The 26,062-nt window shown below is 42.0% G+C and overlaps 1 protein-coding gene across 7 annotated transcripts in view; it reads right to left on the bottom strand.

The window, feature by feature from the left end:
* FBN1 (fibrillin 1) overlaps window positions 1-25,618 on the bottom strand; it is a 146,222-nt gene extending 120,604 nt beyond the window's left edge. For 5 of the 7 annotated variants that reach the window (XR_011003760.1, XM_068203898.1, XM_068203901.1 and 2 more), the window contains exons 1-6: window positions 25,519-25,618; window positions 24,829-25,100; window positions 11,267-11,349; window positions 10,289-10,387; window positions 3,668-3,763; window positions 2,033-2,128 (exon numbers count right to left, since the gene is read on the bottom strand). Coding sequence is in view for 6 of the 7 variants with exons in the window: in XM_068203898.1 (XP_068059999.1) it covers window positions 2,033-2,128; window positions 3,668-3,763; window positions 10,289-10,387; window positions 11,267-11,349; window positions 24,829-24,995 (541 nt within the window). In the remaining variant the exon portion in view is untranslated. Of the gene's footprint in view, window positions 1-2,032; window positions 2,129-3,667; window positions 3,764-4,314; window positions 4,334-6,475; window positions 6,561-10,288; window positions 10,388-11,266; window positions 11,350-24,828; window positions 25,101-25,518 lie in introns of those variants that run through there. The other 2 variants (XM_068203899.1, XM_068203900.1) reach the window with 2 other exon arrangements.
* Between the last annotated feature and the right edge of the window lie 444 nt (window positions 25,619-26,062).

Genomic DNA, 26,062 nt, shown 5'->3' with positions numbered 1-26,062 from the left:
CAAGGCATGAATCTTGTCAATTTACTGGCTAACATCCATTCACATGTACATCAGAAGCCCACCAGGGAGTGTCAAATCCACAGAACTTTCCAAAGCTAGATTCAAAATATGGACCTCTTACTTAGCTGACAGCTGTGTAAAATCATATGCAGCCAGACAACTCCCCAGTGACCACACAGGTGCATGTGCTGAACAAGGCAAGTTATTCTAAGACCAAGATTAGTTTATACTTGAAAAGTTATCTTCAGAAAAAGTTTTTCTCGTGGCATAATGTGATTTTGAGACCAAAAACCACCACACCCTTTTTAGAGGAGGGGAACATATTAGCTCAGCTAGGTAGAGAGGCTGCAGGAAATCTGTGAAAGCAGCCAAATTTCAGAGGTTTTCTGGGAAGATATGACAGTCATTTGGCCTCAACACAGCAAGTGAGCATTAACCAGGAATACTACAGCTCATTAATGTCTATTTTCTCTTTTATTGATAACTATAAAATCAAACACGTGTTTTAAGTAAAAACTGCCTATGGACAAGGCATGTAAGTTACAGATTTCCACCTCAATTGTGCTCAATAGCATGTATGTAATTTCAGGACAGCTTGACTTGGCTCAACTGGCTCTGTGCCACCAGTTTCTCATTCCACCTACCACCAGGAAGGAGCCCTGAGGGACAGGACTGAAGCTGTTACCAGGATTCAGCCTAGAAACTCGCCCTAATGATGTGGAGTCAAACTGATCTCAGATCAGGCAACACAGAACAATCTTCTTCTGAACTTATACTTTACACCTCCTCACCAGACTGAAGGCTCAAAAACTTCACCCATGAAGAACAAGCAGTAACTGCTCGCAATTCCAAGTCTTTGCATTAATATTCCATGGATTCTCACCTATAAACATTTATTCTCTTCAAACTTAGGAACTTTAACCTAATTGCGCAATCCTCTCACTCCTCTCTCCAGCAATGAGATCCCATGATTCAGAACTGAGCTACTTTTCAATCCTTGGAAAAATCTCACCATTGGTTTGAGCTACTTTTATAAAATCTGAGTGGACAACTGGCACAACTTCACACAGTGTTAACACAGCAATTTTATCTGCTGTAGGGAGTGGTGGAAATACCTGATTCATCAGTTTAAGCACAGGAAAACATAAGCTTTGGTCCCCTCAGAGTTGTTTTTCTGTATCACCCACCTATGCTGCCACATAAAAAAGTCAACTGTTACTCCTCCAAGTGCAGCACTGACAGCAGAGATCATCTGACACATTCATTGGCAGAAATTTCATGTGCTAAACACATCCTCTACATGAAAGCCCAAAATCAGGTTTTTAATGTCTATTCTGTCCCAGGTTCACAGAGATGTAACACAACCTATTATATGAACAGAATGTATGAATTTCCAACTACACAGACCCACTGCTCTGACAAATGAAAATATTTTATTTGCATTTTTATAAAACTCAGCAGGATTATACCTAAACATTGTCCACTGTACTGCTCACAAATGAAATGTTAAATTGGTTTAATAACCCTGAAAAAAATCCACATACCATATAAGGCAGTTGGTATCACTGTGTTTTCATTTGAAGATTATCACTATGGATATGCAACTAAAAAGCTAAATTAAAAACAATAAATCTGTACAAAATGGAAAAGAGAATTGAATAAACTCTGCAAAAGAAAACATAACAAAGACAGAGGCAAGATGCTACTTAGCACGTATATCAAATTCAAAGACCTTTTCTGATGACTTAGAATCTGAAGTTTGAGCAAAAGCACACAAACACTTTCATTTGCCACCCTTCCACTGGAGTGTTTTCATCACAAAAAAGTAAACAGTTACGTCTGTGTTTCATCCTGGCCTCTATCCTTATGAAGTTCACATACTTCTAAAAATGCTTATAATTTATTTTCTGCCTTGCGACCAACAAAAACAAACACAACCAATTCAGCTATAGAACACAATAGGTAATGGCCCAACAGCCCTACTGCTGGAGGTGTTGGAACATAATTATTCCCACTGATTTAGGGCACGTACCTCTCTCACACTGCGGTCCAGTAAAGCCATACGTGCAAGCACATCGGTTCGGAGCTACGCATCTCCCTCCATTTAGACATCCATTTTCACAGACAGCTGTATCAAAGGGAAGGCAAGAGTAATCTTTACTGAGCTGTTTTCAGAAACCCATGAAGGTATGTACTTGGCCAATTTAGATAAACTGGTAAAAATGGTAAACATACCAAACTCTTTTCCTAGACTCTACTTTACAACCTTTTACTTCTTCCTGGCCTCATCAGTACCATAATCTCAGCTTTTCAAGGGAGCATAACACAAATACAAGAACAACCACAGCTTTTCTGACCTCTCAGAGCTTTTCTCTTTGTGATAGCTAGACAATCCCATAACTTCAAAATAATATCTCTTTCAAACTTGTAACAAACAAATACTGATAGAGATTGTAGAGAGAAGACGCAGAGGAATATTTCATCTCTAAATCTTCAAATGTATCCTTCTGTAATAATCCAGTATTTGTTCCTTCTGTAATAATCCAGTATTAAAAGGCTGTTTGCTGGTGTTAAATAAATAAAGCTATTAACTAGGATAGCAAAATTTAATCAGTATCTATTCCATCTTAATTCAAGACACTTTTCCTCTGTATCATGTAGTCACTAGCTTCAGAAGTCAATTTTTTAATAAGAAACTCCAAAAGCAATTCTTCTCAGAAATAATCAGAAAATACAACACACACACGAAAAAGGAGATTTTAAATACAATTTGATGTTCATTGAGTAATGTTATTCTTTGTTCCGTTTCACATTCACTTCAGTAGAAAGATTTCCATTTATCCTCTTTTATCCACTTGATATTTCACAGTGAAGGCAGGAATACAATTCTTAATCCTTTCACCATGTGATCCTCCTCCAGATTATTAGGGTAAATTCCTGGTCCCACTGAAGTTCATGTAAAGAGTGCCATTGATTTTGACAGAGCACAAAAGGTTTTCATTAAATGAGTTAAACACAGTTTCTGTGTCAGACCAGTATTTCACTAGATAGCAATGTGACAGCCTCAGTTAAAAGCAGTGTCTACATCCTTATTTGAGTTACTTCACAGCATTCCAGCCAAGAAGAACAAGAGAGCACCAGAGTCAGTTTGGGAGAGATTTCAAGCAGCAGATCCAGGAATGCTTTTGACTAAGGACTGATTGAGGAAATAAAAAAAATCTGTATATCAACTCTAATAAGAAAACATCAAAATCCCTCAAGCGTACTAGCTAGTTCTGATGCAAACACTGAAATAAAAACAAGACTTTTTATTAAAAACCCTAATTTTATATATAAAATGAAAACTGAATCCCATTTAAAATTTAGATAAATGAGCCACTGCTCTAGTGGGTGAGAAGTCCTGGAGGTCAATGGGAATTATGGCAGTGTGAGAACTACAGGATCAAGTTATATCCAATTATTATGAAGTCACATGATGTTTATTTTCAGTCTTGAACCGTAAGAATTCACTCAGCATTCATTACAAAGTCATGTATTTTTCTGTAAAATTCCACTATATCTGATCAAAAACAAGCTCAACAGCAGCTGAATTTTAGTGCTAAACAGTGTCCAACCCACACGTCACAGAATCACTTAACAGCATCTACATTCCTAGGAGTGTACTTACGCTGTCCACAGTGAGTTCCTGTGTATCCCTTCTGACAGAGGCAATGGTCATCACTGCAGCTACCTCCATTCATGCACCGGATGTTACAGTGTTGGACTTGAAAGGAAAAAAGATTTTCCTCTGTTAAATCAAACCAGTCAGAAACACTTTACTGTTTGCTAAAGGTAAATATTTACTTTTACTTTTTTTTTTTTTTTTAGGGATTGATTCTGTGAACCAGAAAGTTTTAGAAGTCAACAATGCACATTTTAGGACACATATAGAAAAGGGCACTACAGAACACAATATAGATTTAGAGTTCCTAAGGAATATAGGACACGGTGCATGACGCACCGTCTCATTCAAATGAAGTCAAAGGCATTTCATATGCGCATAAATCTTCAACATTTCTTTCCTAGTTTGTAATTATGAGAAAAAGCCTTCAATAAGAGAAAAGTACTAAACTTCTGGCAGACAGCACCATTAGAAAGGGAGTCTTATCATCTGAGAAGTGGGGGACGGAAGTATTGAAGGGAAGCTCCTGAAGACTGCCCTGTTCTGCTAACACATGCAACACAACAAGCTGACCTGGCCAAGTAGGATTTCTTGCATGAAAAGGAGAAATAACAGTTATTTCTTTCTGTATGCCAACTGTGGGCTCACCCCACCAGTAGAGCTGCTGTGCTTGGGAGTTGCAGAGCTCACAGACAGCCCTTCCCCAGAGCCAACAACCTTCCCCTCCCTAGGGAGCAACAGCACTCTCTCCTCAGCTGCAGCCCCACCACTTATAATGCTTAACAGGCAGCTTAAGCCCCATGCCAGCAAAACATAATGTCTCTGAGTAATTTTTCTAGTAATAAGGGCAAATATATCTCTTAACTAGATGTTGGGAGCAACTAAAAGTATGTCAGACTCTTCATAAGGCACACAGAAGTGGGCAGGTCTCCCAACAAAGCGAAGTCCTTCCTGCTGTCCAACACAGCTGTGAACTGCGGCCTGCACTCCAGTAAGCAGCTGGGAAATGGTTTTCCTCTTAACAGGAACCACATGAAAGGCTCCTCCCCAGATAGGATTACAGTCTGATCAGCAGTTCAGTAGATTGTAGATGGAGCACTGGATACCTACACCATGCTCTCTGAAACGCTCAGGACTGAAAAATGGAAATTGCACGTCCCGTCAGAGCCTGCAGCTAACAGGTGCCATGCCAAACACCAAATTTTTCATCTCACACAAAACCCTTAGGCATCATTTGGCTTTTAACAGTTCAGAAGTATGTGAATATAATTTTTTTTTTCAAGTAGAAATGATAATTTTAACTGTACTGCCTTCTATAACAATGATTCCACAAAACAGAAACAAAATATACAACAGAAAAAGAATTTAAAGTAAGCTAGCATTTAAAACACTAGTAACCTTAATTCTTCAATTATAAAAGCAAAAACTATGTATTACATTTCTTATGTGTCTAATAGTCATTATACATCTTTGTTCTGCTTTGGATGTACTTCAGTACTTCAAGCAACAAAAATGTACCAACATTCCTCAATAAAAAGTAAAATTGTCTGCAAATGCAGAGTGAATATCTGGTGAAGATTTTTGGACAATGTCCTAAGTAGGTCAGAAAAAGGTGTGTATAGTTACTTTAAAATGTGTAGTTCAACTAGCTTTATACAATCTTAGAAAAACAGAGGGGATTACAAAAAGCATAGGAAATGATATCATCTGTCAAGCAGGGAAGGAACTTAAAAACCACAAACTGATTTCAATTAGAGCAAGCTATGCCAAGAGCTAATTTCCATTCCCACATGAAGACCAAAGCCATTTAAGTAGTTTGAACTACATTTGAGATTAAAAGGTTAACAGTAGCTTAAATTATGATTTTCATATTATCTGTTCATGTATAAATAAAGTATATTTCCTCATTTTGGGATACACAAACAAAGTTTCCATAACTCGTCTTACTATTTCTTAAAATAACTTTTCCAAGGTAAAATACATCTTCCTCCTTTTAAAACTAAAATCATTATGGGAGACTGCTGGGGCACCCAGTCATCCCTACTTAAACAAGCCATTTAAGTCAGTGAGCTTTCTAGCCTATTACCAGGCAGGAGGATCACTGACATACAGTCAGTAAACTAATTACTTATTTTCTGCCCTCTTTTGTGGGAATATTGGAAAGAGTACTTCCAAAATCATACAGACTATTCTGTAATATTATCCTTCCAAAAGTTTACAGAAACACATTCAAAGGCTGTCTGGAGCTCAGATGATGATGTTAAAAATGCATTTTTGAAAACTAGCATATTAATGCAGGTCCAGGTTCTCCTTTCTCAGCTATATCAACAATTCCATTAATGTCAGTGGAGATATTCTGGTAAATGAAACAACCTGTTCCAAGATATCACACTGACAGAGACTCAAAGAAAAAGCACAGGTATTCCTATAAGGCTGGTAAATCAATGCACACAGCTTTGCCTTATCTTGGCATGCACAGGAAATGTTAACATTAATAAATGGTTGCTTTTAATCAATTATTGTTCCTTTTCACATCCAGTTTGTAAACAGTCTGCACTGGAAATGTCTGAAGTCAAAACAGGAATAACTGCAGGAACACAACTTTATAAATCTGCAAAAGAGCCAGCAAGACCATACAAATCCACACAGGCTTTGCGTGTGGGCGAAAGTTGTGTTTTTTATCAAAGTGCTGCCCTCTTAAGCATAACAATTCCTGCCTTTTTAAATAAATACCAAGCAAAACTGAGTAAAGACCTCATCACACCCAGAGCACCACCACAAGCACAACCACTCATGAAATGTGCAGGAGCTCACCAAGCAGACGAAAGGTAGCACACGTGCTGTCTACTCTGCGATCCCACACTAAGAAACGCGAGGTGGGAGGGTCTGCAGCCCTCAGGTGGGAAAAGCAGCGGCGCCGCTGGCCCGGCAGCCGAGGCGGCAGCGCAGCCAGCGGGCACCGCGGGAGAGACCGGCTCTCGCCTCTGTGCCACTGCCGAGGAAACGCTCCCAGCCCCGGCCGTGCATGACGCAGGGCTCTGCCTGCCAGGAGCTGTAAACAAGGAATGACGGCCGCATCGCATCCCAGATGCTCAGCGTGCTTTCTCTGTCAAGTGACTGACTCAGGAGAGAGATGGCAGCTAGCGCCACGGCGGGACACGAGCCTGCTGCCCCACAGCCCTGCACAAGGCATAGACACAATGCGCAGTACCCTCGAAAACTCCGGGAACATTCGAAATTCAAGACCTTACACCACCTCTGACGGTAGCAGAATGTAAGGCATGGGGCTGAGCTCCAGGTTTTACTGCCATTGAGCAGACGCCTCCCACAGCACCCGAGGAGTGGGGTCCCAGGGCACGGAGCCAAGGCCCAGGCTCAGCCCCGCTCCACGGGCGGTCTCGGAGGAAGACTCCGGGCAGGAAGTCTGAGGAGGAGCTCAGTCCTCGGCTGTGCCTCTGATGCTGCAGGCCCTGCTCTGGACATGGACACTCCATGTCTCCACAGCCATCACCCCGAGCACCCACCACAGCTGCCTCTGTCTCAGCTCCCTTCCTTCAGGGACAGCCCCATCAGCAAATGCCTTCCCTGTTTCAGCCAGCCAAAACCATTCTGACTACAGAAGCAAAAGCAGGGCTCAGCTCAGAGCCAGACCTGACCCATAACCCTGGGGGCAGCCTCACACCCTCCTCCTTGTTTGGCCCCTGCTCCCACAGGGGCAGCGCGGCAGCTCTAACACGTGGCAGGATCACAGAGCATGAATGCAGCACTGAGAAGGGCCATGCTGCAGCAGCGACCAGGACACAGCAGCCACAGCCCGGGTGCCGTGGGGACAGCAGTGAAGCGGCTGCCAGCGCAGAGCTGGCAGAGCACGGAGCACAGGACATCCCCCGCAGCACGGAGCGTTGCACATCCACACACCGGTGCACCTGCAGTGTCAGAGCAACGCACATCACAGCCAGCAGCAGGGAGGCCTCCACACTTGGCACTCTTATCTGCAAGCCTGCTGTAAGCACACCCAAAAATTCTCTAATTACACAGCAATAACCACTCCTCAGCCAGTAAGTTTACTGATGCCACTAAAATCCCTGCTGGGAAAACCACTGGTTGATCTTTTCAACCACAAATCAGATTCCTAAAGCTGACTCTTAACCAGAAAAGTCCCAGCAACTGACCTGCATGAGAATCAAACTTGGAGGCTTTGTTTTGCTCTTGAATCCACATGCTTTCCAGTCCACATTAAATATTTTATTTCAACAGACAACCAGAGTATAAGTGTCACTGCCAATTCAGTTTCTGTCTGTGGATGTACCTGCTAGAAAATCCATGCCCACTACTGATTGTTTAAGTACTAAAGACACACATAGCTTAAAATATCCAAAGGACATTTCATGTATCAGAAGCTATACACTTAATTCTGAGAGATCATGACATTTTCACTCATATTTGCTATTTTTATTTTGCATGTGACAAACATGTACCATTTATATTTGATTTTTAATTATTTAATTAGATTTTTTCTTATTTTAAAAACATATAATTAAAATAAGGTTTAATGAATGCATATTCTGACAAAATATTAACTGTTACCAAAGGTAGTTGACAGTAACCATTTGGTGTTGAACAGTACTTTTTATGTTTACTTTGTTTTCTAATTGCAGATCTAAGTCATTGTGGCCTATTGTGTAAATACATATTCATGGATTTTGTCTACAGTGCCAACAGCACAAATGATTTACATAAACTACGTTCTGTAAGTACTAATGATGTGGTAAATCATAAAAATATTACACATGAGTGCACAGAAGCAGTGGAGTCTCTTTTCTCTACAACTTATCAGACACTTTTGCTTTTAGAATTGGTATGTTTTAATAAATAAAGGGGATGTAACCACATACACAAAATGTATCTTACATTACTGCAGAAATTGAACAACTCCAATGGAGGCTAAAACTATGAAGATCAATGGTAGAATATTTCAGAAAAAGAACTAAAAGAAGAATCAAAAACTTTACCCTATTTCTCTTCTGAGTCTTGACTCATAAAAGACTCCAGTGGGGCCAAAGAAAAAATGAGGTAAGGCTCACTTGTTCCTGCCAAAGGTGCCAAAACATGTAACAGACACAGGGATGTATGTCTCCTTCTGTGCCCCGAAGGGTACTTGGGAGAAGCTCATACCTTCCTTTACTGGCTTACAGGACTAAGCATAAGCACCTGGTAAAACACTAGCTGCAAAGCCAGGCAGGAGCACACCACCACACACATTTGTGCAGCACTTTGCACCCTTCCCTCCCTCCAGTACGCTCTAGGAACTCCATAGCTCCACATCTTCCTCATGCTGCCCTCTCCCTAACATACACCACAGAAGCATGAGATGGGATGAACTACAAAGAACTATGTTTACCATTTTAGTACATGCCATTCCATTACATTCTGCAATTGTTAATGCTTTTCCACTGTTATTGCATAAAAAGGATGCTAAAACCACAAACTGAAATGGTCAGTTATGTGGGAAACTCTTATCAACCAGGAAAGCAAAAAATGGCAAAGTAAAAAATAAGAAGCAAAGCAGACCACACACTGAGTCTCAAAAGATATTCAGAACTAAAAGGATAACCACTTTGCATAATATTAGAGATCTCAGCTGAGTGCATCCCCCACTGACTTCTGTTAATATGTTGTTCAGATAGCTACAGGCATTTGTGGGAACCAGTCTCCCCCAAAATTCTTTCCAGAAACTTCACATCATAAAAAAATCTGAATCATGTACATTCTAAGAGACAAGAACCACGTTCAAATGAGAATACAAAGTACTTTACAGTTGGCATTTCAGATATGAATCCTACTCTATATCAAACACTCAACTCATGTTTAGCCATTGAGTTCTCTGTTCATTGAATGAAATCAATTTTACTCATTTTTCCCTGGCTCTGGGAAACCTTCCTTGAAAATCTGAAATACAAACATTTCTAGGAAAAGTCATTTGTCTGAAAAGTTTCATTTTCAAAGAATCTTTGTTTTTCTGATGAAAAGCTGTTCCACTTAAAAACGTGAGCAACTCTGTACCTCTAGTACCTACAGAAGTGTCACCTGAAGAAAGCAGTATTAGATTCAGAAGATATGTACTGAGCCTGGCAAGGAAACGCTCTAAAGCTTGTAGGCCTAGGTATTAGCATACAGCATACATAGTGTCTGGTTTATAATCCTTGAAATCTGAAGGAAATACCAAAGCATGCCAAGATCAGCCAATTGTCAAGAGTTATCTCTCTATCATTACAACTTTTGTCATATACATGCTCATGTCTACAAGTGAACAGAGATAAGGTATTTTCCAGAAAACAAGGAGGACTAGAATTAGTGTTACGAAGTGGCAAATGCAAATAGCTTCTAATAAGACTGATTTGGGTTTGATTTGCCCAAAAAAAAAAAAAAGAAGTGTCTCTAAAAGCCCATCTCTGAGTCATTCTTCAATTTCATCATAGAAAGCTACACTTCCCTTGCTGTGGTAAAAGTATGTCTGGTGACTCAGAGGTTATTTGTCTTAAATACTGACCACTGAATTATTTAACATATCTTAGTATCTTCACAGACTCAAAAGAGTAATATCAGACACACAGAAGAAATACTTACTTGATTTTGAACCACAGGAGGGGGCTATCTGACCATTTGGGCATGTGCACATGTTTGGTCTAGAGCAAAATCCATCCCCACAGGAATGTCTGCAGATTGCTATTAAGAAAACATAAATGCCTTTAAAATATGTCTCAAAACCCTCAAACACATAAAAAAACACCTGATAGAAAATTCAGTACCATAACATAAATACCCACAAACTCATTAAACCGCATACAACAGATCCCAAAACAGTTCCTCCTGTTCATCTGCATCTTTACAGGGAGCAGCTAAGACCTAGACCTTCACCATCTGCTATGAAAAGGTCTGGGAACATGCCACAGGCCACACTATGGGGAGATTTCCTTGGAAAAGTGAAACTGTTGTCCATTTTACCAGACCTTCTCCAAGGAAGAATGGCACTGAGGCAGCTACATAATGCTTCCTTTATTTCTGCACCACACACAGACAAGAGCAGTAATTCCCATCTGACAGCATGCTGCTGCAGGATCTCTGGAGAGAGTCTTATCAGCCTTGGGTACACTGTTCTACTACACATGAATATGCATACAGCACTATGATGTATGCATATATTTATATCCCTACATATATATTTCAGGAATATGGTCCAAAGAAGTGGAGAAAATGCATTTGCTGGGCTGATGCTGTTGCCCCCTTCCATTAACTTAAATAGATTAACATAGTCCACTCATTCCCGAGAGTTCACACACCCCTTGGAACCCTTTACTACAGACTTAAACAGAACATGTGGATGAGATTAATCCTTTGTTAAATATTGGTATCACATCACTGTGTTGTAGCCCATGAAACTTTCTATATTAGCTTAATATAGTTTAACTGGTAAAGCAATCATGTACAGCTGCTATTGAAAACATACAGAAACACATTTCAGTTCTGGTATACAATTAAAACCACCCTGAGACACAGAAGGACAAAGACAAACATCACTCATAACACATAATTAGATTAACTTACGGACTATGCATTGGTTTCCACCAGGTAACGTTTTCCATCCAGGGCAGCAGTAGGCATTGTAACGTGATCCACACACATTTGGTCTGGAAAAAAATAAAAAGGATAAGGATGAATTCTTATTTTTTACTCAGAAATATGTTTTAGAAGTAGAGACGTAAAATGGAAAAGGTAAATCACTGCAATATACATTTCAATAATTAAATTTAGAAGTGTTGTATGTTTTTGGCCTATAGTTGTTGGGGTTTTAGGAAACATACACTTCTATAAGTTAAAGATTACATTACAAGCACAAAATCGAATCAGTAACATCTGAACAACAGGAATAGAATGGAGAAACCTTGTCTCACAACACTCCGTATCTGAAGAAGTAACCATGCAGGTTTTTTGAGCAAAACTCACACTTAAATAAAAAAAAGAGCATCCAGCATCATTAATAACCACGAATTAAATCTAGTGCTCTTTGAGTGGGAATTTTTAATTTTCCTGTTGCTTTCTTTTCTTTACTCTAAAGCACTATTACTGTTCCCTATTTTTTCCATGAACAAAACTATGTATGTGTGAGTGAAACATGCCAACAAGAACATTAGCCAAATAAATGAGTCAAAATATGTTAATTCTTCATTAGGAAAAATTACTTACTACCAAAACTAATCAAGGATGTGGGTGTATGTAGTGATAAAGTCCTATGAAATGAGTATGAAGGGCCTACTGCCCTCCTCAAATGATGTATCCACAGGAATTTTTCTTTCCAACCTATTCCTCTCATCCATATTAACCCTCTCAAATAACTTTATTACTAGAGTTTATGACAACTGAAAGTTGACAGGACATGACACTATTCCTATCATGATTTTATTGATAAAAATAGAAAAGTTGGAATTATTCTATGTCCCTCATACATAGAGGGACAATAGATTTTTTTTAAATCTATCTTGTCCTATTTATTTGATGCATCTTTCCATGCAAATAAAGCTAGTAAGAATACTTTCAAGAATGGGAACATGTGCCTTCTTTTGTTTTACACTTAAAAAAAAATCTTAGCAGAGGAAAATTTTAAAACCTTTGTTAATATTGTGAGCAATTACTCAATAGATTAATGCAGCTAGAACCAGCTAGAAACTTCCTAGGAACTGCTATACTAAAATATTGTATACAGATTAGAGACAGATTTAAATGTTTACTGTTTTAAGAAGTGTTCTCTATTATTATTTTGTCCTTGGTCTTTCAGAAAGTTCTTCATTGCTAGTATTGCAATGTCTAAGTAAACAATAGTTACTTCATATGGTGAGGCCACTTAAACAATCTCGATATATACAAACATTTCTTTATGCACGTTTTCTAACTAACAAAAGTTATATACTCTATTTATTTAGGGATATGCAGTACTAATGCAATTTCAAGTATTCTGATTACACCAGTTTCAGTGACACCATGGCCAGAAACTACTTAAGTCAAAGCAAGCACTACCATTACCTTCCACTGGTTCTGGATAATTACAAAGTAGTAACTGAGGTGAATGTGAGCAACACATTGGACTTGTTGCAGGGTCCTTTTCCCTTCCTGCAACTGGTGTTACAGACTCAAAATCTTATTCATTTAATTCCAATGTATCCAGTTTTAGTAATGTCAGCTACTTCCCTGCAGGGCTATAACCATGTAACTTTCCTAGAGTTCCCTGTTCATCAATGCCAAATGTTGCTCCACAATCATCTGCCAAGTAAGACTGGCAAGCAGACAAGTGAGATTGCTTTTCACCTTCCCCAGTCAGAAGAAATAATGGAACTTATTAAGACAGACAGAATGGGTTTGCTGCTACCTGTTACAACCTATGGGCATAAAGCACCCATTTCCGCTTCCAGCTGCTGAGGATCTATAGAAGGCTGACCATAAAGTGATGTTTATGTAGTCTGTCAAATTTCAGTCTCAGCAAGTATGTGGCTTTGGGGACCATCTGGTCCACGTTAAGAGTCAGAAGCAGATTTCTGCGTCACAGAGAAACCTGGTTTTAAAAATCTTTTTCCAAAATGGGACTCTGGAAAACCTAGATGTGCCAGCAACCATGAAGTCAGAGACCCTGAGAGCCTTGAAGCTGTCCGCAGGGCAGGCTAAGCCACACAGCCAGGAGCCTCCAACTCCTGTACAGTGTGCTTAGGTTTGAAAGAAAAAAAAAGTCATCAAACTGTACTTCCATGGAACAGTTTGAGCCTGACAAGTGCATTTTCCAGTGGAACACTTTTTCGTCAGAAAGCTGCTGTCTAGCTTATAAAAGAAACCTATATTAAAGTCTGAATGTTGCTTCTTTGAGACAGAGGGGGTGTTCTTAAATCGTGCATATTTGTAAAATGACTTTGAAAATAATTAATTTTGAAGGTTAAATTAATTGATATTTATGAGGCGATTAGACACTATAGCAATAAATCCCCATAAATAAAGTATTCAAGGCAATAAAAAATAATTTACCTCATGTAAAATTATGGAATCCATCAATCAAATTGTAAAGGCTCTATCATGGCACTTACTTTGAACAGTTACCCACTGTGTGTTAAATAGAGCATATTTTCCTGCTGATATTATAAGCTATGAATACTAAAGAAGTGTTTTGTATTCTTATAAAACTGTTTTCCTGAACAGCACTAGAAAAAGAATTCAGTTATAAAATCTGATTTGTAATGATAAAACAAGCAAAAACATGTCTATATACCCTGAAACTGCCTACAGCACCTTCCTTTCACTCCAAAGCCCAGAGAAGGAATAGAGAATCTCAGAACAAAGCCATTACCATTGAAATGTAAAAAAAAAAAAAATCCTCTATTTTATTTTAGAAACACTTAATGAACTTGTAAAGTATAAAAGTATTTCTGTAATGGCATGGTGCTGAGAGACAGGATGGCTGATGCCCAGATTTTCATCAAAGATGTCCAAATTAAACAAGATATTATGTCTTTGATTAATGATATGCAAGTAGAAATTCAGTAGCAAAGTGAGCTGAATTATCAAAAGACATTAGACATGAGTCATCAACTAGAAAAATCCTGGAACAGCAGAGCGAAAAAGGTTTATCTGGAAACTCTGCTAACTAACACCTGAGAGTGGCAGTTTTGCACAGATATTGACAGCACCTGCATGCACCAAACCAGAAGACATTCTTTCCAGAAACAGCCCCAGGGGCCCTGCCCCCGTTACCAAGTAAAGGGTGGGTCCCTTCCCAGCCTGTGGGGAATGAGCGGGCAGAGCGGCAGCATCGGCTCCTTGGGATGCATCACTGCCTCCAGCCGGCACAGCCTCTCAAATAAAAGGTTCCTTTCTCCACAGGGCAATACTGATGTCACCCACGGAAAGGACAGACTGCATCTGTCCCTCCCATGCTTCCAGAGCCCTGGCTCAGCAGGGATGCGTGGCTGCCCGGCTGCCCCGACCTGCAGCCATTACCCAGGCACTGCGGGTGGATTGGCAGAGTGGGAACACAGAGGTAAAAACAGAGAAGCAAACCATGTTAAGCTTGGCAGAGTCTTCTTATCGGCTATAACCAGGCAGCAAGGGTACATGACAGCCAGAGAAGTGAGGGGGACTTTCAAACACCCTGTGTGAAGCCGGCAGCAGCGAACACCCAGCCCGGGAATGGCAGGGACAGCTCTGGCATTGGGGCTGTCCTCTCCGGGGTCCCGGCACAGCCCCGTGCTGCAGCCTGCCGGGGGGAGGGCTCGTTCTCTACATCCCCACTCTGCCCTCCCTGTGACCCCTCGAGGAAATTACAGTCCTCTCCGGAAGAAAGCATTGCCCATCTGCAACTCCCATGGGAGGAAGAGTTTCTGGCACTGCTGTGAGCGAGGCTTCAGGCAGAAATTTTGTCAGCAGCACTGCCATGCACCGGCCAACGCTGGCGTAATCTGCGCTGAATCAAACCCAAAGCACGGGTCTCAAATAAATTAGACAGAGACCAGACAGAGTGGGAGAGAGCAGCTGAGAGAGCAAGAGAAACAGCTGACCACCAGTTAGAGAGCTGGGACGCAGGGATACTGGGAAGGGTCTCTCATCGCTCCCTCAACTCGTTTTTCCTCTCCCTAGGAAAACATACGGGGATTCTTCCTTGCAAGAGAACGTTTCATGAACAACTTCTATTAACTATTTGGCTGCAGTGGTTAGCATATGTCCCAGTTTTCTGGCAGAAAAATACAATTTAAAGCAATATCATCAGCCAGCAGTTGTTTTTAGAGAATGCTTTGTCTATTTTCCTTCTTATGTGGGTAACTCTGGTAGCTGCTAAAACTGTACCCAGACCTATTTGCTGATCATTTCCACATAAAATTGGAATGATGTTTCCATGCTTGCACTGGGCAGTTAAAAAGAATGACAAACTGCACCTGAGGCTGGTCTTAAAAATCTGCTTGTTAAGGCTCCAGAATGTGACGATGAATAGCTTTTACTAGTAGGTTTCAAGAGACACAAAATCAGATCTATACCTTTTGCTGTAAACCAGCTTTATGTACCTACTAAACATCTCAGTGTCTCAGAATAAATACTAAATGCACAGACTGGAGCAGCTCGGCTGACTCCACTGGAGTTTTACTCAGCTTTCCCACAGAATCAAGAACTTCTATCGCCAGATATAGTCCAAACTTTAGTGGACGCAGCAATGAGCAACCTGATTTAAGTTCACCCTGCTCTGAGTGGGGGTTGGACCACATGGCCTTCCAAGATCCCTCCTCACTTAAATGACACAAGCCAAGTATGCATAAATTAGAGGTCGGTATCTAAAGCACCTCCTTTAGCTGTGCTGGCACCTACCCCCTCCTCCAAGGAGCAGCAAGCAAAGCAGAACTGGGAAGGGAAGATCTGGTTCCTGAAGCTATTTATTTCAATCATATAAAAGAAAACCCTACCAAAGTATGCTATACTCTGTAACAAACACAAAATTTAACTTCTATCATACTATAAAGAATAAGCATGCACTTTTAAGCAAAATATGTTTTTTACATACAAAGGATTGCATCTGATGTACTCATTTTTACAGTGCAATAAGCAAGCCTGTGCCGTGCAGAGAGCCTAATATGATAACTGTTTCTCACTCTGACAGTAAGGATACCGCTGTCCCAGAATCCTGGCTCAGTTCGACTAAAAAAATAACACGCTGAGCAGCTCTACGGGTTTCTCTGGCTCTGGCCAGAAGTTCAAAATGACATGCAAGTTTCCTGCAGCAACACTGAACACTTTTCTAACCCTAACCTCCGTCACACTGTGACAGCTAAATGCAGCAATCCAACAACAGCATTGACATTAAGAGAATTCTTCCGCAATTGCTCCGCAATCCAACCCTGTCTTTTGCAGGACACGCTCATCTAACCTGACAGCCAGGCATTGTTCTCATTCATAGCCAGGGACAGACTCGTTTCTGGCATGTATTCCTTCATTGTTCCACTTGAGAATGTCAACGGGTCCAGTTCAAAACCCATCTACATGGCTGTATAAGACCCGTAAAGTACATCACCACAAGAAACTGTCTGCCGGGCCAGACAAGTGAGTGGATAAAGAGGAAAGATCCATCAGGTACTTTCTTAAAACACACACAAAAAAAAACAAACGAAAAATATATATTCAGAGAACAAGAAGTCTTTTCTGTCTGGTAGCATTAAAAACATCCCATGGGAAATGGATGTAACTGTGGGCTAAGGCAACACTTAGCAGTCCAGATGTCACTTCCAGAACAGGAGGGGAAAAGGGAGACATCATTTCACACCTCCAGGTCTACTCCCCACACTGACCATGTACCCACTAATGGTTACTGAGGGGGCAAACCTCTAAGAGTTTCCCAAGGGAAAGCACCCAGGGAGCTCAGGATTTCCACCAGCCCGTGCCCAAGCTGAGCAGCAGCACAGGCTGGTGTGGGGCACGCTGGCCAGGCAAACCCAAGGCCAGCCAGCCCCTTGTGAGGCTTCCCTGGAGGCTGCAGGTTGTGCTGGTACCACCCACCATCCCCCATGGAGGACACCCAATCCTTCAGGGAGTCTCCTACACCTGACACTTGCACCAATATTGTCAGAGAACGACGCCCTTAGGCGTTAAGCAATACTATTAATTTATGTAGTGGGCTTAGGCTTCAGTAGCCTTAGGCTACTGAAGATTTATTTTAGGTAAGTTATCAGTATTTCTCCTCCTTTCACTACAAACTATTCTACCCTTTGTCTCTCTCCTTGCTGGGACAGTGACTCCACGTTTTCAAAAGGCCAATTACCTGCTCATCTGCCTTAAGGAAACAGGGAAACCCTGTTTTAGTTACATTGTCCCTAGCAGACACTGGTAATTTACTCTGTACACAAGGAAAAGAAAAAGATGGAATATTAGCGGGAAAAACAAGAAAAGAGAGAGGAAAATAATGTTCCTGAAAGGAAACAAATTTTAGTTTGAAACCTCAGCTGAACATCACTGGATATTCTGATGTCCTCCAGCAAAATATGAGAGGGAAGCTTGAAAATGAGGATGAAAATGATTATGACTGTAGACAAAAGAACTGTGGCTTTCATTTGGTATTTCTGAGGCTATAATGGTCATGAATCATTTCATAAAATGAGAAGTAGAAAGGAAAACAACAGATTCTCCAGCAAGTCAACATCGAAATTATTTTTCCAGATAAAAGCTAGACCCCCTTCATACTTCAGTGAAGATCTATAAGCAAAACCAGAAGGCAGAGGTTTTAATTTAACAGGCAGTATTTTACATCCCAATGTACCTTCCAAAGAAGAGCCTGACTTTACTGAACTGTCACAAAAACCCCAAAAGATTGTCCTCATGCCTTTATCTGCACACCAGCCTTAGCACGAATGAGGCTGTTCAGTAGGTCTGAAATCCTTTTTAAAAGATTAAACAAATAAAACTAGGTGGGAAAGTGAGAATGGATGAGAAAACAACCAAAGGAGAAATGTAAGATTGAAAAGCTACAAATGTATTTCCCAGCACAGTGCAATTGTTAATCAGAAACACTCCAGACCACAATTGCTCCATTCTACAAAAATATTTACTGAGTCCGGGGAGCAAGACCAAAGTGAAAGACATGCCTCTATATCCTCTTCATCTTTAGGGTTCAGCAGGGAGATGGAGAAGGAGATGGGAGTCACTCTCATTGCAAAACAAAAAAGTTAATGATTAATTTCTTACTATTTTCATATGTGAACATTCAAAGATCTCATGGTCCTAAAATCTTATTTAAGTAGAGATGGCCTCCTATTACCCAGTGTCTACCACATTTTTACCAAGAGGAAATTTTCCTAGTGATCTATACAGCTAAATATTTGGGGTCTTTCATTTTGGGTAACACTATTCTAACAATCACAGGTTGCTCAGTCCATGAACATATTTAAAGTGACCCTTGTCAAAAACTGTATTGAAGCTCATACACTAAACATTCAAGTTTGCAGCATGGAAGAGGAATGACAAAGACTGTCCTAAGTGAGCAGCAATGCTGAGCAACACACCACAGGAAAGGAAAATAAACATACAGAGAAACAAAAGCTGTAATCTTATTTGATAAGGACAACTGTAAGTGAAGCTGACAGGACTGTTCCTGCCAAGCTCTGACCCAGAGATCCTCCCTTTGCTCCCATATCAACTGAGAGCAGCCCTTTGCTTACTTCAAGTCTGCATTCTCAAGCCCAGCACAGCCCCAAAGGTTCAGACACCAGTGTGAAGCTGCACATAGAGCAGAACTTAACCAGTGAGCAAGGGAAACAGACCCAGGTGATACAGAATCTGATTAACAGCTGGTGGAACCACTACTGAACACAAAATGTATCCTGTCCTGGCTCACAACAGGGGAGAAGTCTACTTTTATAAAACTTAAGTAGGGTCTTGACTGAGGAAAAGGGTAGCTATGCCTAGCCAGAGTTTCTTCAGTCTCCTTGAAACAACTCTCTCAGGAAACCTGCACTGCAAACTGCACATTACTGCACCCTGCTCCAACAGGACACACTTTCTGCAGGCGCTGTTCTTTCCCCAACTCTTTATGCCTCCAGTTTCTAAAGACAGCATATCCCTGTCAATAAAAGTTCAATTAAACACTAACAAACTGAGATCAGAAAGTCACCACCACACATAAGATTAGACAACTGCACACCAAATCCACAGAAGAAAAGTATTACTTGGAACACAAAGAAATAAACAAAGTACTATCCATGACATCTCTTGTGTCTGAGTAAGGGCTATGGGATTAATCTGTTTCTAACCTGCCAAGCAATTATGTCGTAGCAACAATCAGCCTTTAAGGACCCCTCAGGATGTACCTTCTTGCAGTGGTTTAGTGGACACAAAGTGACAGCCCTGATGTGAAACACACAAAGCCCACCACAGGCCAGCTGTGACTGGTCCTGCAGCATCTGGGGCAGTGTAGCAGGCCAGCATGATACAACCAAGAGCTAAGCAGACAAAAATGAATAGACAGATAAATGAGGGGAAGAAAGGAAAAGAATTACATTCAGTCTTGCCTTCCTGATGTTCAACATGTCATCTTGGCACAGTGGTGCTGGGTGACAGGAAACCTGCTTCATCTTAGTTTCCCAGGCTGATTTAACAACATTTCCAAAAACAATCTTGTTTCATACAGTACGTCAAGAATGCTGCTACACTGCTGATTGTAGCCTTTTTCCTCTGCTTGCTCTATTTATAACCCATTACCATCAAATGGAAGAAATTAATTATCTAATGTATTTTAGGAGAAGCACATGGCACTTCAAAACCATTTGTGTCCCGTGACAATATAATATGAGAAAGATCACAGAGAGGAAGACTGGCTAAGCTGTCAGAAACAGAATCACATGTGCCTCAGAGCCTCCCACTGAAAGGGAAACTACAATAGTATTCACCAAGAGTTTTAACCACAGGTTGCACTGGCATGCCCAAAATGAATAAAGTCCTAATTCTGCCTTACAAACTACACAGGCCTAGAAGTCTCTCCCCAAAACTGATAAACCAGAATTCGGATTAAGGCTGTGCCCTCTAAAGAGATGGTGTCCAAATAACACAATTCAGATATCTAAATGGAGACTACAAGAACTACAAAGCCCTGAAGATTATTTACTTTTTACTGTTTTTCTCCTGCTCCACAAAGTCACACATACATCAAATCACATCACACCAAAACAGAGGAAACATATATATGAGGCACAGTGCCAATATCTCTGAACTCATTTCACTCCAGAACTAGATTTCCAAGGATCATGTAATACCAAAAGAACAGTACCACAACCATTGGCAAATATATTCAGAGAGGTGCAGAATATTAACACTACGTGCAGTTGCCAAAGACTTCAGTTTCCACACAAGGATATGCTGGAATAGAAGTTCTTCATCCTCCATGTAAGCTTTACCCCACAGGCGCAGAGGACTGGAAGGAGGCCAGCCATGCCACCTGGAAGCCAGGTGAGTGCTCCAGCACATGGGGTATTACAGCAACTTGCATGTATTTTTAATTAAGTTTTTTATTTCCAAGTATTCAGGCTGCCTCCCGCTTGCAGAGTAGCATTGACAAGGTGTTGCACCAGCAGCTGCCCAGAGGTGTGTAGGCCACAAGTGGCAAGAAAAATCTTTGAGGTTTTTCACTATAAACAAATATTTACCAGTACAGAAAGTCTGCTTTCCTTCAGCAGGCTTTTAGCGGTAAAGATTGGTTTAAAACGAAAACCAGAAGCCCTAATTATATAGATGAACACTAGAATTAAGTTATAGATTAATAAGATTATTCTATTTCAGGGAACACTGATGCACAAAAACAGTCAACTCCAACCAAGTTTATTCAGGGAAGTGTATCAGTAAACCTGTGGTCTTCATTTGAGATACCCAAAAGATACTGGTCCAAAAAGCTCAATCCCCTGTTGAATACCTTTAATCCAAGAATTTTATGAATCCTTTTGGAGCCAACTATTCTGTTCCCCAATATTCACTATAATTTCAACTTAATAAAAACAAAAAAATTAAATAATTCTTGCACAAATACATTTTATTAGTCTCCTAACTAGAAACATGTCAGAATTCAGCTATCTTGAAGAAATTTCAGTTCTTTCAAAATTCCTGCTGTTTGTTAAGCAAATAATTGCTTTCTTTGGTCATTATATAGAGAAGAGACTGATAAACAAGACAAACATTGCTTAAAATGTTATTAGGAACTGAGTGATACTCATTAGTGTTTGAAGTCTTCTAGCATCCTCAGAAAATGAGGGATCTTAATTAATGCTAAGATCTTTGGGTACAAATTCAGAAAAATACTAATCAAAACACCAGTATTTTTTTTTTTTTTTGCTTTATATTTAAATGATTGAACCATATAGGAATGGTTGTCTTCAAGTATATATTGTTTGGAAAGAACTTCCTGTTCATGGCCAGTTTTGTAGAGTTTATTTCTTACAGAAGTTGACACTGCATTTTTGGGTGTTTAAGGGGTAGCAGGATAATGGTTTGATGCCCTATAGCTCAATACAGTAACATCTGTGATAAGTTCTGGGGATCTGGAGAAGTGTCTCACTAGCAGCTTATTATTTTAACTTACTGAATCAGAACGGATTCCAGCAACATTTCCATGACCACATAATCTAGTTATGTTTTTTAATAATTACTGTCTTTATTCTGATTGCTTTCTGATCACTTAGAGACATCAGGCACCAGCACGTAAATATACATTGAATTAGGCCAAACACAGATGGCATTAAAAGGACTTCACCTTTAATGCCTCCAAAGCAGGATTGATTCAAACTATATAAGCAGCAAGTGTAATGTCTTAAAATGAGAACCTAAGAGGCACTTCCAAGTAATTTATAATTATTAAAATTAAAATATGCTTCTAGAATCACATTATACATTTGGACAGCTCATTGCCATAAACAATGAGGCAAAGGTCACACAGATGAAAGCAAACATCTCCTGCCAACAGCTTGCAGTAAAAAATGCAGTCAACAGCTTGCAGTAAAAAATGTTTAGTAGGAAAAATCATGAGAACTGAAACAGATCTTAAGCTTCTTCATTTTAACATGCAAGACCAGTATGCACACACAGAATAACCTCAATACTTTCAAATGCTGTAAGACTTCCAATAGTCATTATAATCAAACACATAAAATGACTGAAGAGTAAAAGAGTTTTCTTTAAAAAAGTATCTCCATGTGCCTTACAATCAGAGCAAGAGTTCATTTCAAAATGAAAAGAAAGTCTTAGTCAACTGTAATAACATGAAAATAAAGTTTCCCAGCATCTGTTATGACTTGTATTACAATTAAGAGATTCCCAAATGTATTTGTACTGATGAGCAAGTTAAAAAATACTATGTCTTCTTGTAAAATCATATTTTTAGTGCTTTAGTCCTCCAGTTACAATGAATAATGTATATACAGTTCCTATACATTCAAAATATGTTTTCCATCTGTCCTTCCAAATTTGTTCCGACCTTGTCTGTTAGAATGACAATTCTTTTTTTTCACATTGTACAGTACAGTACCACACCTAAGAAACTGCTCACAATTTCTAAACTGGAAATATCCAGCAGGATTCACCCAATAATGATCAAAATTACTGTCCTCCAAGCAATTAGGGAACGCTATATTCAGCCTCAAATCAGGGTTACAAAAGAAGGTCTAACAAGAAACCAAACTAATAATTTGTTTTGTCTTTTTCTCAGTTCATCTGGCAAATTATTACTTCCTTGTTAAGAATCTGCTTCCCAGGGGCACTCATTCACATTGGTAATATTCCAAAAACTGACCAAGATACAAAATAACTAAAATTTATGTAGACACTATCTCTAGATTTGCAGATTACTAAGCAGATATATAACTCATAGATAACATACGATAAAAGGAAGAATTATTGCAAAGGATATAAAAGATGGCAGGCTTCTGTTAAGTATAAGAATCAATTCATAAGATTAAACACTTACCGTAACCCATTTTAGATTCCAAAAATAATTAACACTTGAAATATCATCCCTGGATGCACTATGTCTAAACAGCATAGTTTAAAGTGACATTTACACACACCAAAGAAATTTTATCCTCAGCTAACATGCCTCTAACTTCCACCAAGTCAGCACAGTGTGCTAGATGGCATATTCTGTGCCACTGAGCAAAAGATTGTGTTTATCAGTTTGATATTATCTCAGAATCCTGTAACAACAAAGGTTACTAAAACACCCTAAAGAATACAGGCACTTTCTAAAAAATGTTTTTTCTTATCATCTTTTCTTGCTTGCAATTAGTCCCTCAAACTTTACTGTACATCTTTCTCACCTCCCAGATTTTGTCACATCTACTCTGGATCTGCTTTGTCCAACTATTTCTTTTGTGACAAGGTATAAGGAAATGATATAAAAGAGTCTGATTCTACAAAATCAGATCCATGAAAAATGAACCTGACAGCTTGCATCCATTTTTGCAGCATGCAAACCTGAAAACATAAACCTTTTTCAATCAGGCAAGCATTAAAAAAGCCAAGATTGTAAATCCAAATATAGGTAAAAAATACTATAGAACTACGAGGAAGTTAGAAAGAAATTAAAGCATATTCATCAAGGCCTCTAACAATAAAGTTGTAATAGCTTCTTTTTGAGAAAATGGGGGCAAAATAAGCAAATAGCTTGCATCTCTTACAGAAGCCTAACTATTTTAATACAATTTTTGTTACATTTGTCTTCTATCTGACAACAGAAAAAAAAAGGCTATGTGCTGAAAAGGCACACTGGATCACCTGAGAAAGGAAACTTCTTTTTTATTACTTCATTACAAACTTTTCACCTTTAGTGAACTAGATTTTCAATTGCACATGCACGCAATGCCTTTCAGCTGACTTCACAACTATTTTTGCATTGGAAAGGTGTTCCATTAGAATGGGGAAAAGTTTGCCTGACAGAGATTTAGCCTTTAAAAAATCCTCTCTCCTAAGCATGTACCACAATGTTTCTTAAGAAATTAAACTCTTGTATTCTTGGGCTCACTCATACTAGTACTAGATAGCTAGATAGCCTATATGTGAGCAAGATGGGTGGGTATCACAAAAGGCTCAAGGTGAAGATGAGAGAGGACAGCTGATGAAACGGGCATGCTGTGCGCTCCAGGCATCACCGTTACTCTGCTTTTATGCAAAGCAGAAGGGCGGGATGGAGGAGGAATGCACAAGCCCGCAGTGTGCCTTTATCTAAGGCCTTCCTAGAAGATAAATTAGCAACCTCCGCGCTGCTGCGGCTCATCCCCACGCAGCATCGCCCACCCAGCGGTGAAGTACGGCTGCAGGTCGCCGAGGACCCAGCAGCCCGTCCGGCGGGGGGGCTGGGAGGGTGGCGGGGCTCCGCGCCCCGAGCCCTGGCGCTGCCCTGCGGTGCTGCAGGCGGCGTCCGGCGGCCCCCAGCCCAAACCGCTCCTCGTATGGGCAGCCCCAAGGGGGCTCGGGGAGCTCTCGCACGCCCAGAGCTCCACCGTCAAGGGCTTCTGGCTATGGGTACACACACAAACGCACACACACACGCAGGCAGATGCGTGCCGCCTGCCCGGCCCGCGCCGCGGCACCCCGGGAGGGGCCGGGGCCGGCCCCGCACCTACCCTTTGAGCGCGTCGTGCCCGCCGCCGTGCCCTCGCCTCTTGGCCCGGCTGGACCGGCTCTCCTTGGCGCTCACCCCCTCGGTGTGCCCGGCGGCGGCGGCACCAGCCTGGGACGCCCACAGCACGGCAACTCCCAGGGCAATCCCCAGCAGCCGCCCCCGCCACATCGCGTCCCCCGAGCCCCCGGGCTGCGAGCGGCCGCTGCCTCCTCTCCGCCGCCGAAGACTGCCGGTCCTCGCCGCCCTGTCTCCGACCAGCCTCTCCAATGCGAGCTGCGAGGGAAGAAATGGGGAGGAAGGGGAGTTAGGGACCGAGGAAAAGCGGCCGCGGCCACCCCGCGCCCCCCGCCGCCTGCCCCCGCGCCCCGGCGCCGCCGGCCCCCGGCCAGCCCGGCGCTATCGCGCCCGCGAGAGGCGGCGGCCGCGGGGGACGGCGAGGGGCTGCCCGGCGCCGCTCGGGCTCTGCCTTCCCTCCAGCAGCATCCGCGGGGCTCCCGCACCCGCCGCGAACAGACCGCGGCCGCCACCACCGCTCCCGAAGCCGCTGCGGGGCTGGAAGCGTCCCCTGGGCACGAACCCTCCCGGCTCCCGAGCCGGGCACCGCCAGAGCCGCAGCGGCCAGAGCGCCGCGGGCAGGAGCCCCGCGCCCAGCCCGCCCGCCCCGGGAGAAGCCGCTGCGAGGGGCGCGCACCCGCTGGAGCCGCCGCCGCCGGCTGCCGTTCCCGCTGCTGTTCCAGCTGCGGCCGCTGCACCCGCCGCTAATCCAGCTGCGGTTCCAGCTGCCCCCTCCCTCCTCCTCCTCCTCCTTTTTCCCCTCCTCTCCCCCCCCCCCCCTCCTCTTCAAGTATCGCCCGCCCAACCCTTTCTCGCGAGAGAGAGGGGAATAAAAATGTTCCCCCCACCCCCGAGCCGCCAACCCGGGGCTCCCGGCGGTGCCCGGGCAGCTCCTGGCCAGCCGTGCCGTGGGTCACCTGCGGCCGGCCCGGGGCTGGCGGGATGCTCGGCCCCGAGAGGCTCTCCGGGAGCCGCGGGAAGGGTGCAGTGCTGCCCGGGAGGACGCGGCGCTGCCGCTCCGCCGCTCCGGAGGCAGCTGCAGCCAGGCAGCGCTGCCAGCTCGGGTTACCCCGCGGGTCCCCGGCTCACACGGCGGCAGAGGCATCAGCGCCTGGGCTAGCCTTAGTGCTGCGCCAAGTGTGTCATACAGGAGTGGGGGGAACCGAAGGCAGTGCACGCCT

This window comes from Anomalospiza imberbis, chromosome 13 (assembly GCF_031753505.1).
Source record: "Anomalospiza imberbis isolate Cuckoo-Finch-1a 21T00152 chromosome 13, ASM3175350v1, whole genome shotgun sequence".
Taxonomy (NCBI): Eukaryota; Metazoa; Chordata; class Aves; order Passeriformes; family Viduidae; genus Anomalospiza; species Anomalospiza imberbis.
The sequence above is the reverse complement of the archived record's forward strand: the minus strand, read 5'-3'. Positions and strand labels throughout refer to the sequence as shown.